Genomic DNA, 15854 nt, shown 5'->3' with positions numbered 1-15854 from the left:
TCTGTTTCTGCCTTCCAGCTTTGGCTTGGGCTCACGGGATGTGAGTGGTGTTAAGTGGGCCAGGCGATGAGTACCTGGGCCTGGGGGTGGTGAGCTCCGTCTCGTCTTTGAGTAGAACCTTCTTGGCCCACCACCAGGCAGGCCATTTTCTCAATTCCATATCTAAGGGCTGGGTAGGGAAATGATTCTTACTGGTAAGAACAGTGTTTTGTTTGGATTTTAATCAGTTTTTAAAGTTTTAACTTTGGATTAGCCTGACAGTAAAGAAGCTGACCACTGTGAGAAGCTCTTGGTCTTGCACTTTGGGATCATTGTTGTTGGGCTGAATATTCGCATACATAGTTCCTGTACTTTCTGTACCACTAACTTGATTTTGTTTGGAATTTTCTAGTGCTTGCACTGGCATAACGAGGAACGAGGGGGAAGACTTTACTAAATTCTTATCACAGACTTCTAGTCAATGTGTTCTTGAAATGGGTGGAGAGAAAAAAAATGGAAAACCTTCAAGACCTCATCCGAGCAAGTGGCAGCAACTTACAAGAAATCAAATTTCAGTGACTTGATTCTTTCTAAAGATGAAATGGCATTGTTTTTCACTTGTCTTCCTTGTTGGGATAATTTAAACTGTTCTTATTGTTTGTGACCAATTTCTGATACTTGGCACAGTCATTTCTTGACTGTTTCCTAATGATTTATTTAGCACTGTCTGGGCTCCTGCATCGTCATTGTTTAATCAGGTCCCAGCCTGTTTAATATTCCACCAAGCCTGGACGGGTTTTGGACCCAGACATGGAACAGAGTGATTCTTTGGATGTTTACATGTATCTGTGTGTCTCCATTCCAAAGTTAAATGTACATGGTTTAGAATAACTTATTTTATAAGCACTCCACTTGGGAGACACACTGAGATTTAACTGTAGTGAAAGCCATATTCTCTTGGATAATGATGGTCCATGTCAGTGCCTCACGCGAAAGAGGAATGTGGATGCTCAGGGTTCATGTGTTTGTTGTTTTGGTTTTTATTTGCTCGATTGTGGCTGTAATCATGTCATTCAGAAACCTGAAATGCAGATACATCTTGCTCCTAATGTGTCGTGTTGAAACCTAACTCCATTTCCGCAGCTCCCCACTGTGACTGCGTTCAAAAATACTCCTCTTTCTCCCTGCCGAGATGCTTAAAATTTAGTGCCCCTGAGTAAGCAGTGGTTCCATTGTATGATTGTAGACTGCAGTTGCATCTCTAATGAGTAAAGGAACCAGTGGGACAGCACGGAGGATTTCCTGCTCCTTACCTGGTTCTGCTTCCAGCTGTGTGGATGTTTGGTTCTTGCTGTATTGAATAGCTTTCCAAATGGAAGGTTCAGTATTTGTTTGGTATGGGTGATGCTGGAATCTTATCATTTGAAATGTTATTCTACTTTTATAGTAAAACCTCATTAATTCCTCATGGAATTGATAATGACTTAAAGCTGAAGGGTTTGCTGAAGCAAATTAATTGTATGTAAGGAAGCCTGATGTTTCTGAACTACTTAAACGCTCTTTAAAAAGCACCCTTTTCCCACTTGATATGCCTAGTTTCTAATCACTCTCATCAATTATATTAAAATACCAGCCACACCTTTATTTAGATACATTGAATTTGCTCTTTATACCTGATAGATATACACACATATTTAATGGAGGATTTAAGTATTTTTTCTTTTAAATTTATGAACAATTTTCACCTAATCAAACTTGCCTTGCCCTAATGACTTTTTAATTAATGAGGTTTTATTGTAGCTTATTTTTCTCTCAGTGCATCTTGCTCAGTCTGAGTCTTGCTGTAGTCAGCTTGTTTCCATTTTGGTTTTCAGGTAGTTTCTTTCATTTATAGTCTCTTAAAGCCAGTGAGCCCTGTTGTGTTTTGTGAAGACACAGAGACTTCTAGGAAGCTTTGTACATTAAACCATTTCAGAAAACCAAGTTTGACCAAATACTTTAAAGTTTGTCTTACCTTAGAAAAGCAGAACATTTAAAATCAAAATTATCTGAGTGCATTTCAAACTGCCAAACTAGTTTATAGTAATTTTCTATTTTATTACTTCTGGGCTATGGATTAAATATTTTCTTAGGCAAAAAAATCTTTTCTTTCCCTGAAGAAATGATTAATTATTATGCTGTAAACAATGTTTGTTTCATGGTTCTTTTTGTTTTTTTTTATTACCTGCAGTTAATGCTCATCTTCATTGAATTTCATATTTGAGAGACTGTTGTCTTGATTGAAACGAATTTACACAACTGTTGCTTTCCTCTGGTTTGTGGACAGACTGTTTACTGGCCTTGTGGCCCAGCTGGGGAGCACTGTGCATTGACCTCCACCCTTAGATGTGGCAGAGGGGAGACTGTGACCCTTTCTTTCTCAGGCTTGGGGCAGGGAGCTCAGCAGGGCCCTGTGTTTTTGGGTCACCCTGTAGGGACTTTATTGTTTCTTCTGACTTCAACAATAGGGATCCATTTTGTTACTCTTCAGAGGAACTGTTCTTTGGCCCGTAACTTGTCCTTTTCTCCATGTATTAGTTCTCTTGCCTTAGTTTCACAGGAATGTAAGCTCCAGGAGCTCTGTAAGGGCTGGGGTTTTTGTTTTGTCTTCTGCTGTATCTGTACCACCAGCATCTGGGTCAGTGTCTGGTGTACATAGTAGGTGCTCAATAAAAATGTGTTCAGTGAATTTCTAAAACCTGTGTTCTGTTGTGTTGTGTGTGTGGAACAAGGTACCAGACTATTCTCATTCTCCTGTTGATGCAATAAAAGAATTCCACTGCTTTTATGTGGCCCTTCCCCAGTGCCCATCTTAGGCAGCAGTTGTATTTGGATTGTACAGCGCCTGGAATAAACGCCGCCATAGATACCCATCCTAGGCAGTTTACAGCAGTTGTTTGATTAGAAAAGTGAAGCAGAGACATGTATACAGTGTTATGCCAATAAAAGTCTTATCAGGAGTGGAATTCACCTTAGTGTTGTGGGGTTTAACTTTCACAGGTTTAAAAGACAAGATCTTGTTTCTCTGTCTATGCTGTCATGAAGATACGAACCTGAAGTGCATTTGGTTTCGTAAGCATAAACAGGTTAATGTATGGTTTCCAACGTGACTGTTTCCAGTCACGTTGGCGCCCTCAGGTCACAGAAATCCCGCCGCTTGGCCACTATGATTCTAGGCCCTGGGGGTCTTTGCTGGACAGCACATCCTGAATCAACAGAGACGGCAGCCTGACCTTTGAGCGGTCTTCTCCAAGCGGTCAAGATACTGCATGGACCTCCAGGGGAATCAGTGTCATTCCTGACCCAATGGTTGGGCTGTGGTAACGCTGGCTTGTTGGCAGTGTTGTTAATCGCTGCGTTGTCATGGAGTTAAAAATCTGGTTCTTCCCTGAGGAAATCACACTGGTCCCGTTGCCCTGGGGATGGCAGGGCAGAGTGGCCCAGCAAGTTGGGTGCTTGTCTCTCGCCTTTCACTTAAATTCCTCTGACACTTGTTTTCCTTCCTGGCCTTCTGGTCTTAAAGCCTCCTTTCTAAGCACTGCCTGGTTACAGACTGGAGGGGGAAGGAGCGGTCACCTTGTTCTCTCTAGTTAACAATGAAGAGATTGTGGTCTGATGTTATGTAATTGCTTCTCTGGGATTCTCTCATACTCCTGTTTTCCATCCAGCTCCGTGCTCTTCTTTCTCGTTCACTCACATGTCTCCAGTCTTTTTTTGTACCCAGAATAGTCTCACTATTCCCCGTTTGCCTCCACGAGCCTGCTTTTCCCAGGAAATTACATAATGTTCAGTTGAGATGGAAATCTTTCTGGAGGATGAAGAGATTTTAATTACTCATTGGGCAGAAAAGCCAAGTCATTTCTTTCTTCAGCGTTGTTGTCTTAAATTGACGTCGTCAGTTTTGCAAGGAGCCAAGTCGCTCCTGTCTGGCTGGGCTTCTGTAGACTGTCAGTGACCCAGAGGTGGGGGAGCACCCGGCTGGCACCCTAGGCCCAGTGGGGTGGCTCTTCCCATGGCCCTTGAGGAAAAGGCACCTTCAGTCAGGTGCAGGGGTGGACCAGCTCCGTGCCTGGAGGCCTGTGTGCATCCCCATCGCAGGGCTGGCACACCTGAGGGCCGTGGCGAGGAGGTGCAGGGGAGCTCCTGGGGACGCGGCCTGGCGGGGTCTGTTACAGTCTGCTGTCTGTGTCTCTAGCGGTGGCCCAAAGGCTGAGGAAGCTAGATTTTCCTGTGAAGGACAGTGAAGAGCCCAGCGCCCCTGGGGCTGACAAGAACCACTTCCTGAGGCCCAGAGGGCCTGGAGAGGACACAGGGAAGGTAAGTGCCCTCACGCCGCAGGCCCGGGCCCCTTCGTCGCCTGGGCTGAGGTGTGTGGGTGGAGGGCAGCCGGCGCGGCCTGGGGCTGCTGCTGGAGGTGGCGAAGCCAGAGCTTTGAGCTCTCTCCCTGAGAGGATGGCGGAGTTCTGGGGACCAGGGGAGTCTGTTTTTAGGTATGTTACGTATATTTCTTGACCTTCATTGTGGGAATGCCTTCTGAAAGGTGGGGTGGGCTTGCCAGCACCCTGCCACCCTGCCCCCAACGCAGAGGGGAGAGGTGGTTTGGTAAAGAGTTGCTTATTGAAGCAGGCTGTTTCTACACACCTCCCAGAAGAGACTGTTCTTACTTGCTACAATTCATCTCAGGTAGTCACTTCATTTGAGGAAAAAACCATTTACTATTTTACTGGGTAACAGTCTGAATGTTTTACTAGGCACCGCCCCCGCCCCCAACCCCGCCCCTTGACACCACTCTGAAGGACGTGTGCCAAGTTCAAGTTCAGCGAAGTTGGTGCCAGCCAGTGCCCTGGGGCTGTTTGTTCGGAGGGTGACGTATGACTTACAGACTCCTTCAGAAAAGCAGCACAGTGGGGCTGGCTGCCGCGTGCTGATGTCAGGCTGCGTTTAGTTTATCTGGAAGATAATGGTATTTTTGTACCCACTCCAGTGCGTTTGCTTGGTGACAGTTCTAACATCAAAACGTTTGTCTTACAAATCTTTATGCCCTCTCCTTCATGTTTTATGCCCTCTCCTTCATGTTTTATGCCCTCTCCTTCATGTTTTATGCCCTCTCCTTCATGTTTTATGCCCTCTCCTTCATGTTTTGTGAACTGGGGCCATGAGAATCTTTTGCTCTGGCCCAGGCCCTGAGCTGCAACCTCATCTTCGAACGTTCTCCCCTTCCTGCCGTGTGCACCGCTCTCCCAGGGCCGGCGGCTCAGCTCTCCCTGCAGTGGCTGCCCCGCCCCGGAGGCAGGGCTGGGCTGAAGGCACCCTCAGCCGCAGCAGCCTTTGGTCCTTGCCTCTATTTCACTGAACTTGGCCTCAGGGAAACTACCACATCTGAACAACAGTTTCACATTTTTAAGCCTAAGCCACAGACTTCCTTGGGAAGGAGTTATATTTTCCTCCACATTCAGGGTCCACTGACTGTGCCATTAAACACATGGTTTGCCTGTGATCTGCTCGTGGACTAGTTGAGGCGACCCCTCTGTGGCAGACTTGCCGGGTCTGTAGGCGGCCCCTGATGGCCACAAGCTGGGGAAACAGCATTTGCTGCCATGTCCTGAACCCCGAAACTCGGTAACTGCAGACAGCTTGGCAGGCTCCCAGCAGAATCTCCCTTCGTCCTTGCAGCAGCCCTGTGTGGTGGGTGCTCGTGGCTCTGTTTCTCGGGTCGAGAACCTCCCCCAACCCTGTCCTGTCTACTGGGTGTCTTTTCCAGCACTGGAGGCCCAGATGTGCTCGGCTTCTGAGGCTCCAAATCAGTCAGCCCAGTAAAACCCCCTGTCCTGACTCAGGGAACCTTCCCTGAGTCTGTTTCACTGAAGGAAAAGGACTCGGGGTGAGATGGAAAGGGAATTGGCTGTTGCCAGGCAGAGCCCTGTGTGTCAGGGGCCAGCAGCCAAGTGAGTGATCCAGGAAGTCATCCAGTTGCAAAACAGAAATTGTTCTTAACCCCTCACTCACTGTCGGTGGCACATAGCAGATTGGCCCATCTGCCCCGGCGGGGTCGGGGTGAGCCCCGGCTACTGAGAGCCCTGGGAACTGCCTCCAGTGTCCACTGGCCTCTGGGCCCTGCGGGAACTGTTTGACAACCCGGGGCTTGGCCTGCCTCTTGACCCAAGACAGGATGGCCCCGTGGGACGAGGGCCAGTTCCTGCGCTGACGGGTGCCTGCTCGGGGCCTCCCAGGCTGGCCCCTGGTGGCTGCTGTCTGCTGACAGAGCTGCCGACGGTCCTCTGTCAGGCGAGGGTTAACAGAGGATTTGTTTATTGAATCGCGAAGTAGCTGTCACATGATTTTAATCAAAACACCATTTCCCTGACAACAGTGATGTCAGTCTTGTTATTGCAGGAAGGAGCAGCTGTGAGGGACAGTCAGGCTCCACGCTGAGCCCAGGTTCAGAGACTCAGATCAAGTGAAGCATCATCTGTAGAGGTCTCAGGCATGGCCCCCCCGAACCTGCTGTCGTGCTCTCTCTGACTCGACAGCCTGTGCCGTGCAGACGCTGGCCAGAGCCCGGCCACCCCGTCTCCACTGACATTGCCCCTTCTGCACCCATTCTTTCTTCCACCCTTGTTTTTCCTTCTGGTTTTTCCAGTTCTCCTTATTTCCCCCAAGCTCAGCGTGTCATTCATTTGGGCCCCTAGGATCTCTGACCTCTGCCTCTGGCACCTGTCTCCCTCTGTGTTTTAAACCAGCAGTTCTCGCCAGCTTGAGGTGGGGCCCTCCTGCCGCTCGGGAATCTTGGCTCCCTTTGGAGCTTGCTTCCTGGAGGAGAGGGGCAGCTTGTCCTGTCTTTTTCTCTCCCGAGAGCAGGTTGGGGGGCCTGGGTGCTGCCTGAGGGTCTCCAGGGCAGTTCTGAGGAGCTCGGCTGTGGACGTCTAAAGGAGAGGAGCTCCTCAAGGAAGAGCCAACCTTAGGGTAGGAGGTTGGTTCTCTTGAGCCCAGAATGATGAGAGGAGGCCTGCATCCAATCTGGAGATCAGAGCCCAGGGAGGGGGCAGCAGACCACCGCCACAGAGCAGTGTCCTCAGGGCCTGCCGCCTCTCCACACTGCTCTCGGGGGTGGGGACTGAGCAGCCGTCTGCCGAGAAAGACTGCGGGCCCTCCAGCCCTCCTGTATCCAGAACAAAAGCCTTCTAGGTGGGACATGGATTCTCACAGCTGTTCTTTTATCTGTGGTACCCATGCCTAGAATTCATCACTGAAAGGAGAAATCCTAGGCGAAGTTCTTGGTTCTTTGTATTTTTTTTTTTTTTTTAATTTGTTTAGATATTTTTGGCTGTGCTGGGTCTTGGTTGCTGCACGAGCTTTTCTCCAGTTGTGACGAGTGGAGGTTACTTTTCGTTGCGGTGCATGGGCACCTCATTGCTGTGGCTTCCCTTGTGAGGCACGGCTTCTGGGGCCTGTGGGCTCAGTAGTCGCGGCTCCCGGGCTCTAGAGCACAGGCTCAGCAAGTTGTGAGGCCCAGCTTAGTTGCTCCACAGCACGTGGGATCTTCCCAGACCAGGGATCAAGCCCACGTCTCCTGCATTGGCAGGCAGATTATTTACCCCTGAGCCACCAGGGAAGTCCTGTTCTTGGGTCTTAACCTGGAGCAGGTGCTTGGAATAGGGCACCTTAAATCTGTGACAAGATTTCATTGGCACCAAACAACTATTTTCTATGTTGAGTGCTGGGATGATCAGGAGTTAAATGGAAACAAGAGGTAGAAGTGACAAGCCATTGAAGGGATCTTGGAGTCTTCTGAGTGCTTCCTTGTTGGAGGGCAGGGCTAGGCCAGGCTGCACTTGAAGCCCACAGTAAAGCGGTTGTTGAGTCAGCTCATCTGTGTTCCCGAGTCACCGTTGGGATAATGAGCCTTTGCAGTGATTTGCCCAGGTTAGCAGTAGGGCTGGGAATAGTTCCAGGGGCCAAGGACCCAGCCAGGGGAACTTTGCTGCTTCCCAAGCTGTCCCTGGCAGAGAATGGATAGATTCCACCTGACTGGAGGGTCTTAGTGGCCAAGTGACTGCTCCAGGGAGTGGGCAGGGAGGCTGGACCCCGTTCTTCCACACTTGCTCCTGGCCGGGCCCTTCTTGCCCAGCCCTTTCGTCCCTGGAGTCTCCTCCAGCTTCTTGGCTGGCGCAGGAGCCTGCTGAACATCGGGGCTTCTCTAGTGACCGGGGGACAGTTCTAGTAGGCCCCGAACTGGAACCTGAGCCGCCGGCTGGTCTGTGAACTCGGGGTCCCACAGTGGGGCGTGCTTCAGGGAGAGGCCTGGGGGGCTTTCCCTCAGTTCAGTTGCATCCCACCCCCGCCCCCCAACAGTGGGTGATCCCAGCGCGGTGACGCGCTTCCTCCTCAGGGTCAGGGCTCCCAGTCAGGCCCCCTTTTGGTATCTCAGGCCCCGTTTATTCCCTCATCTCTGGGGCATGAAGAGAAAGACTGAGTCAGAAGCTTTCAGAGCCTGCCCGACAGGGAGGCCGACAGCATCTCCCTCTGACAGGCTGGATTCCCGACACCTCTTTCTTGGGGCCCAGACTCCCTGAGTTCTCCACACCACCAGCTCGCAGGGCCGCAGCTGCAGTGGGGTGTCCGCCCCTCCTGGGCAATGCCCTCTCCTGCACCCGAGTTCCTCACTCAGCGGCTCAGCTCGGCACCGGCTTCTCCTGGGCTGCAGACCAGCTCTGAGTCAGTGCACCTAGGAAAGTCCCCTGGAAATTTATACAAAGGGAGCTTTCAGTGTTCCCTCAGGGTATTTGCAACTGTCAGTCCAGAGGAGCTCAGCTGGGCCAGAGGACTGGCACACCTGGGGCAGAAAGGCATGTCAGTTGAGCGGCCGGAGGCGCGCGCCAGCTTCGTGCTCTGCTGACCTGGCTTTGGGGCATGGCCTCAATTGTCTGCCACTGATGTCTGAGGTGACATCCCCCTCGCTTCAGTCGAGACCCACATCTTTCTCCCAAGGGACCCTCCAAAGGATGAGCCATGAACAATATCCTATCCCTCCAGAGCTGCTCCACCCTGTCATTTCATTTTTTAAAAGATTCTTACTGGAGTGTAGAGGACTTCCCTGTAGCTCAAACGGTAAAGAATCTACCTGCAATGCAGGAGACCTGGGTTCAATCCCTGGCTCGGAAAGCTCCTCTGGAGAAGGGAATGGCAGTCCACTCCAGAATTCTTGCCCGGAGAATCCCATGGACAGAGGAGCCTGGAGGGGTACAGTCCATGGGGTCACAGAGAGTCAGACACGACTGAACGTTACGTGCCAGATGCGCCCGTTGATTTGCAATGTTGTGTTAGTTTCACGTGTTCTGTCATTTCTGTGAAGTGGTATCACTGGGACCAAATGAAAAGGGCAGAGTGGCTGGCGCCTGTGCAGGTGACACGTGTCTTGTAGCGATGTGGTACCCAGAGTTCAGTGCACAAAGCCCAGAACTTCCTCCCGTGGTGCCTGGGGCTGCGGGCAGAGCAGGGGGCACTCTTGCTTTTGGGATCCACCCAGGGAGGGGTGGGAACACTCAGAAGCATGAGCCCTGCTGCTGCTGAGTCGCTTCGTCGACTCTTTGTGACCCCGTGGGCTGCAGCCCACCAGGCTCCTCTGTCCGTGGGATTCTCTAGGCAAGAATACTGGAGTGGGTTGCCATTTCCTCCTCCAGGGGATCTTCTTGACCCAGGAGTTGAACCCAGGTCTCCCGCACTGCAGGCAGATTCTTTACCACTGAGCCACTACCAGGAGGGTAACTGAGGAGCATTAGGGGTTGCAGACAGAGATGCTGGTGCTCTAAGTCGGGGGTTAGAAACCCTTCTGGCCCCACAAATGGGCCTCGGTGGGTCCGGGAAGCAACTCCTCTCCTGAAATTGTCTGTCTCAAGTTGTGTATATGTATGTTTGCTCGTTGCTCAGAAGAGGATCCAGAGCCTTTTATCAGCATGTCAGAGGCATCTATGAAACCTGTTTAAGAACTAGTGGAGTAGAAAAGAACAGATGGTCAACAGAACCCTGGGTGGGACCCTGACTGGCCGTGATGGAGGTGGACTCTAGTGAGGAGCACTGCAGATGCTGCCTTGCTTTGGAGGTGGGAGCACTCTTGACAAGCTTTAGACCCCAGAGGTCCCATGTCTGGAGCTCAGGGTGCCCTTGCCCCTTGCACTGAGCTTCTGGCTCATAAAGGCCACAGAACCAAGATTCTGCTTGTGAAGGTCAAGGGCTTGACTAGGGGCTAGAGTTCCGGCCAGTCTCTGCTGGCAGGGCTGTTATTTTTGCCTGTACCCTGGACACTGGGGTTGTTTTTGGCAACACAAAATCAAGAGGATGGAGAAATTTGGTGGGAAAGGGTAAAGTTTGCAAAACATTGTTGCTGAAATTGAGTGCTTTCCTTCAGAAAAAGAAAAAAAAAAAAAAGCAGCTGAAACAGTTACTGAATTCTTGGGTAGCCAGACAGAGATTAAGAGCCATTTGGGAGCAGGACTGAGTTGCCTGTAGGTGGTGCTGGGACAGCAGGATGGTCAGTGGGCAGGCTCTGCTCTCTTTCCGCCCTTGGCTGTCTCCTCCAGGTCCCCCCCTCCGCCCCCCACCAGGGCCAGAGGGTGACCCCTGAGTTTGGGAGCTGTCTCAGTGCTGTAGCATGGCTCAACTGGAATGGTCTGAGTGAAACCAAATCTTAAATTTGCTGCCAGAAAGTAGGATTTTTTTTTTCTCCGCTTTTAATTTGGCCACACCTCACGCAAGTGGGATCTTAGTTTCCTGACCAAGGATCAACCCTGTGCCCCCTACATGGAGTCTTAACCACTGAACAGCCAGGGAAATCCCCAGAAAGTGGGATTTAATACTGCCCTTTCACTTGGGGTCCAGCACTGAAACAAGTGCCGAGTGAGTGAGAGTGCCCCAAATGCCTCAGCAAATGGGTTCTCCAGCTCCTGTGGGCACTGAGCTGGTTCCTATCGGGAGGGGGACCGTAGCCTGTGTGTGTGTCTGGTCCGGGCAGGGGGCCACAGTGTGTGTGTTCTGCAGAGACGCGCCATCCTGAGTAAGTGCCAGTGTCCCCTTGCCCTGCAGCTTGCTTGTCCTGGGGCGGGGGGAGCCCGAGCTCCCCATCCCGCTGCAGAGACCCTCGCCTGGCTCCCTCTCTGAGTCTATCAGTGAGTGCCGGTGGCAACATCGCCCCCCCTGCACCCCAACCCGTGTGCAGACTGCAGTCGGCTGTGCTCTGGCCAGCGTTCTCCAGCACTACCGTGTGCTTGGGTGACTTCAGAGCAAGGTATTATTTACCCTGCTGACGTCAATGAGAACATATTATCCACTGTCCTTCTCTGCAGCCTGAAATGAGCACCAGAGCTCAGGGAACACAGCCACGGTCCATACTTTTCAAAATTCCACCCAAGGCCTGACGAGGGAATCGCCCTGCTTCACCCGCCTGCCATTCAGATCACCCGGGCTCTTAGAAAACAAGTTGTTTTTATTTTAATTCAAGAGGGTTGGAAAGGTAGAAACAGTACATTTTCCTTGCAGAAAATTACCCCATTTAAATTACGTTTGATACAAAGATCATTTATTAAACTGTATTTTAAGCAATTTTCTAACATTGAGTGACAGGTTACATTTTGATTTTTTTCACATTGGAGCTATTATGATTTGCACTCAAAATACCAAAGCTATTCAACTCACCATTTTTTCTTAGTAATTAAAAAAAAAAGCACACAGAAAAAATAACTACAATTAGATTAATTTTATCAAAAGTAACTCTTTCACAAAACCAAACATCCAGCAAAGACCACCCTCCTCCCTTCAGAAATAAGCAAATAATCTTGCCTTTTCTACAAAGTGCAAATATCTCTATCACTTTTGTTTTCTAAATTGCAACCCCCAAAGAGAAGCAAACCTCCTTTCTCTGTGGTTCTTTTGCCTTCAGAGATTTTGGTGGAGGCAGATTTCTTTCGCCATCAATAGTGGGATGATATCACCACATGAATTTCCTTGACTGAGCAAATCTTGAACAGATAAGCATCTCACAGCCCCTAGCAAGGCCCAGTTATCTGTATTTGCTAATGTAACATTATTCCAATCTGGGGTCACATTTTTCCAGGATGTTATTTTGTACTTCTATTTTTAAAGCTTCTCCCTACCCACCCACTTTGCCTCTGAAGACAAAAGTATTCAAAGTATGTTATTTTTTTAACTCTATGGGCCTTCACTGTAAATATGCTCCACCCCCCTCCTCAGGACTGTATTGAGCTCCTGATTCTTTTCTAAGCAGGACCCTTTCTTGGGGTTGAGTCTGTTCGTCTGCAATGGTGGCTAAAGCTGTGCAATTGGACCCCTTGGCATCAAGAAAGGGTGTGTCCTATTACCAGCTTCTGCAGGAAATTATTTTATTTTGGGAGATGGAGAAACGAGGCATCTCTGACATGAGCCTGAGCATTTGCAGTTAACTGGACACTGGAAGACGGCTCCTGTGGGCTCTCCGTCTCCCTGGGCCTCGCTCATGCACGGCTGCTACCTGGAGGGCAGCCCTTCCACCAAAGCCAGGCAGCAGTCGATTGGGAATAAGGTTTCGGGGACAATGTCACATTTATCCAGCGCTTAACCAACATGGGGCTTTGCTTATATAGCTGTTTACTCGTGAGATGCCTCAACTGCTACTGAGGAGGGAAGAGCATCCCAAGAGCCTCCCTCAGCTCCTCTACTCCTGAGCTCTGTGGCTTGGACGTCAGTCTTCACAGAGCTTTGGTTTCCTCAGCTGTAAAAAATGAGGACTAACTGCTCAACTAATTTCATAGTACTGCTGTGAGGAATTAGCAGAGATCACTTGTGAAAGTGCTGGGTAAATCAATGAACAGATAGAAGCTACTGCTCCTTTTGGACAGACGAGCTGATGCCTGGCAGGAACCAGCAAACCCACCCTGACTGTGGGCAGTGCTGCTGCGTCTTTCTCAGTCTCTGCAACAGCAGGTGCATGACTCTGCCCAATGTGTTGAAATCTGCATATGAGATATGGGCAAGATGGTGGTGTAACTAGGGCGGCTGTGAGTCTTCTGGAATCAGCCAGGCCACCTTCATGGGGAGGAGCAGTGAAACAAAGATGGGAGGGGCACTGTGAGGCCAGGGTCTCGGGGTCCAGGGTCTGGGGGGTGCTGGGGAAGGCCAGCCTGGGTCCCCTCATGCCTTCCAGGGGCCGCGGGCTGACAGACAGCGCTCCGTCATCAGCCTCCTCCCTGGGACCACAGGCCAGGGACCGCCGCACTACCAAACCTGTTAGAAGGGATACGCGGATTTGTTAAATTCTTTTGGTCCCAGTTTAGAAAGAGGCAGATGACACCGTTCTTGTCTTCCACACATTACTCTGAAGACAAGTTCTAGAAAAATTTCCAGAAGCAATAAAATCATCAAAGATCCCTGTCTGTACAGTGACTCCAACTTACTACCTGTTCTCCAGGTTTTACCTTTGATTTCTAGGCACAAAGAGACCGAGTGGCTCGTGTGGCTTCCGAGGAGGCAGTAGAGGCAGCCCAGTTTAGGGGTCCAGGTGCAGCCAAGGTCAGCCCCGAACGGACTCCGCCACTGCTCACGGGACCAATGTTGTCAAAAGACCCTACGTATTGTCTCAAAGGAGAACAAATGTGAAAAATTAGCTGGAGTGAGATTTCTCTTAAACCAACTCAAGGGTGACTCCTCATACAGGCTTTTAAATGTAATCGTGGCTAGAAAATTCTGACCCCAACACAGAACCCAGTATTAACCTGGGGCTTGACTGCGGCTGGGAGGACCCTGCCAGGGAAAGCATTCCCTTCCTCACGTCCACTCGTGGTAACTGCCCTCACCTGAGCAGGGCCTCCTTTTGACCACTATGCACTTGCACCCCTGACTGGCCAGAGCGAAGGCGGTTGCTTTTTACCTTCCTTTCGTATCTGGTTGGCCAGCCATGCAGGCTTCAGCTATGATCACACCCTTCTTCCCAACTCTGGCAATTAGGCAGAATTCATTTCTCTAAGACCCACCCTTTCGGGCCGAGAGGAAACGGCCAGTGCCGCCACGAGAGGGCGCCACTCCCTCCCCGGCAGGGCGCGGGCCCCGGTCCCTCAGCGGCTCCGGCCAGCCCCAGCAGACCGGCTCAGGTCACGGCTCCGACGCTGAGGGACAAGGGGACGCCGACTGTCTGTCCTTGGAGGTCTGACGCGGGGAGGGAGGAGCCCTTCAGCTCCGTCTCTTCGTCCTCCTTGACGGGCCCCTCATGTGGAGACTGGAGGATGGATGGCGTGGAGAACCTTCCTCCTCCTCCTCTGTTCCCAAGGTGGCGGGGGAGGATGGGGCGTCCGCGTCGCCGTTTCGGGAGGACCCTCCACCCCCGCCTGCTGTGCTAACGTGCTCTGTTTGCCTTACAGGGACCCGCGTATCAGCTGCACATAAATACTAGAGACACACTTCCCCAATTGGACACTGCAGAAATAGTGCTTTTTCTCCCAAAGCATAGACTAATATCCCGGATTTAAAAAAGAAAGCATAAACGAAAATAAAGTACCACACATATTGCACTTTTTGCTGAATGAAGTTTTTACCTCACGTTCCTCTCACCAAAGTGTCTTCAGAGGAGCCTGGTTTACAAAGAGGGTGATGCTGCTAATGGTTATCATACAGTAGTGTACACACACTGGTGTGAGACAGACTGCAAAGGCGTCGTTTCAGAGTACCTCTCTTATAAAAAGAGTAGTACAAGCCTTCTTAGTGTTACCTTAGTATTTGTGAAGAGAAAACAGCTTGGAGGCTCACACAGGTCACTAGTCAGGGGACACAGCAAAGGAGATAGTCAGATGGGGTGGGAAAATGCCTGACTGAACAATAGAACCAGCCTCCTCTCACCAGCTTACATTTCAGAGAATACAGATCGTTATGGAATTTATTGATTCCTGCTTGAAATAAATGAGAAAAGCAAACAGGAGCTTACAACACAGTCCAGCAGGACGGGTCATGCTCCTTGCCCGTGGTCTGCGGTCTGAACAGACCCGGGCACTGCTGGGTGCTCCCCAGGGCCCACCTCTGGGGCCGTGACACTCCCAGAGCCTCTGCTGCCTCATCCGTCAGCCCAGTGGTCCTGCCGGAGCCCGCAGCTTTCCTGGGCTCAGCGGCTCATGGCCTGGTCTGCAACTCTGCCATCCTAGGGACTCTGAAATAAGAGGCCCCCATCTTCAATCCGGAAGGCATTTAATTTCATAAATATTATAGCACTTCTGTAGAACATTTTGGGAAAACATCCTTCAGTCTAAACAAATCAAGCTTGTTTTACAACTGGCTTATTTTGCAAAAACTTAGAAAAGATTAGAGATCTTAATGAAAGGATCTCTTAGACGATGTTGCCTATTTCACAAAATCATCCATCTTAACCATGAGGAGGAATAAACAATTCGTAGAAGGAGCCTACTTCCTTCTTGGGTTTCTGCTGCGTCTTATCCAATCACAAAAGCAAGCCCTCCACACCGCCCTCCCATGCTCACACAGAGTCCAGCCCCGAGCAGAGTGCCTGCGGAGCGCCGCCGTCAGGGAACCCCTAGACCCTGCACGCTTCTCCTCGCCTGCCTGCACACGCACTACAGAGGAAAGGCACCTTAAGGGTGTTTTCTAGATGCAGCGTCAGTGTAGTATCTCTCTTCTCTGTGCTTTAAGGGAGATGCTTTGTGCTTACGCGTTCATCTGCTCACAGGACAAGCCATTCTAAGGGACAGAGACGAGAGTCTTTGTACATAATACTGAATTTGTATCACTTGGATCTTACTGTCCCAATGACAGATTACTCATTATTTCTAGGTTACACAGTCAACTAG

General features: G+C 50.4%; 1 protein-coding gene across 7 annotated transcripts in view; it reads left to right on the top strand.

The window, feature by feature from the left end:
- The window catches only part of PPP2R1B (protein phosphatase 2 scaffold subunit Abeta), a 36030-nt gene extending 20826 nt beyond the window's left edge, over positions 1 to 15204 (top strand). For 2 of the 7 annotated variants that reach the window (XM_055547947.1, XM_055547950.1), the window contains 3 exons: positions 4214 to 4335; positions 13495 to 13575; positions 14421 to 15203. In XM_055547947.1, coding sequence (XP_055403922.1) covers positions 4214 to 4335; positions 13495 to 13575; positions 14421 to 14528 — 311 coding nt within the window. In that variant the 3' untranslated portion in view covers positions 14529 to 15203. Of the gene's footprint in view, positions 1 to 391; positions 2717 to 4213; positions 4336 to 13474; positions 13576 to 14420 lie in introns of those variants that run through there. The other 5 variants (XM_055547949.1, XM_055547943.1, XM_055547946.1 and 2 more) reach the window with 5 other exon arrangements.
- The last annotated feature ends 650 nt before the right edge of the window (positions 15205 to 15854 follow it).

Source organism: Bubalus kerabau, chromosome 15 (genome assembly GCF_029407905.1).
Source record: "Bubalus kerabau isolate K-KA32 ecotype Philippines breed swamp buffalo chromosome 15, PCC_UOA_SB_1v2, whole genome shotgun sequence".
In the NCBI taxonomy this organism is placed as follows: domain Eukaryota; kingdom Metazoa; phylum Chordata; class Mammalia; order Artiodactyla; family Bovidae; genus Bubalus; species Bubalus kerabau.
Note: the sequence above shows the minus strand (reverse complement) of the source record. Positions and strands in the feature narration are given on the sequence as shown.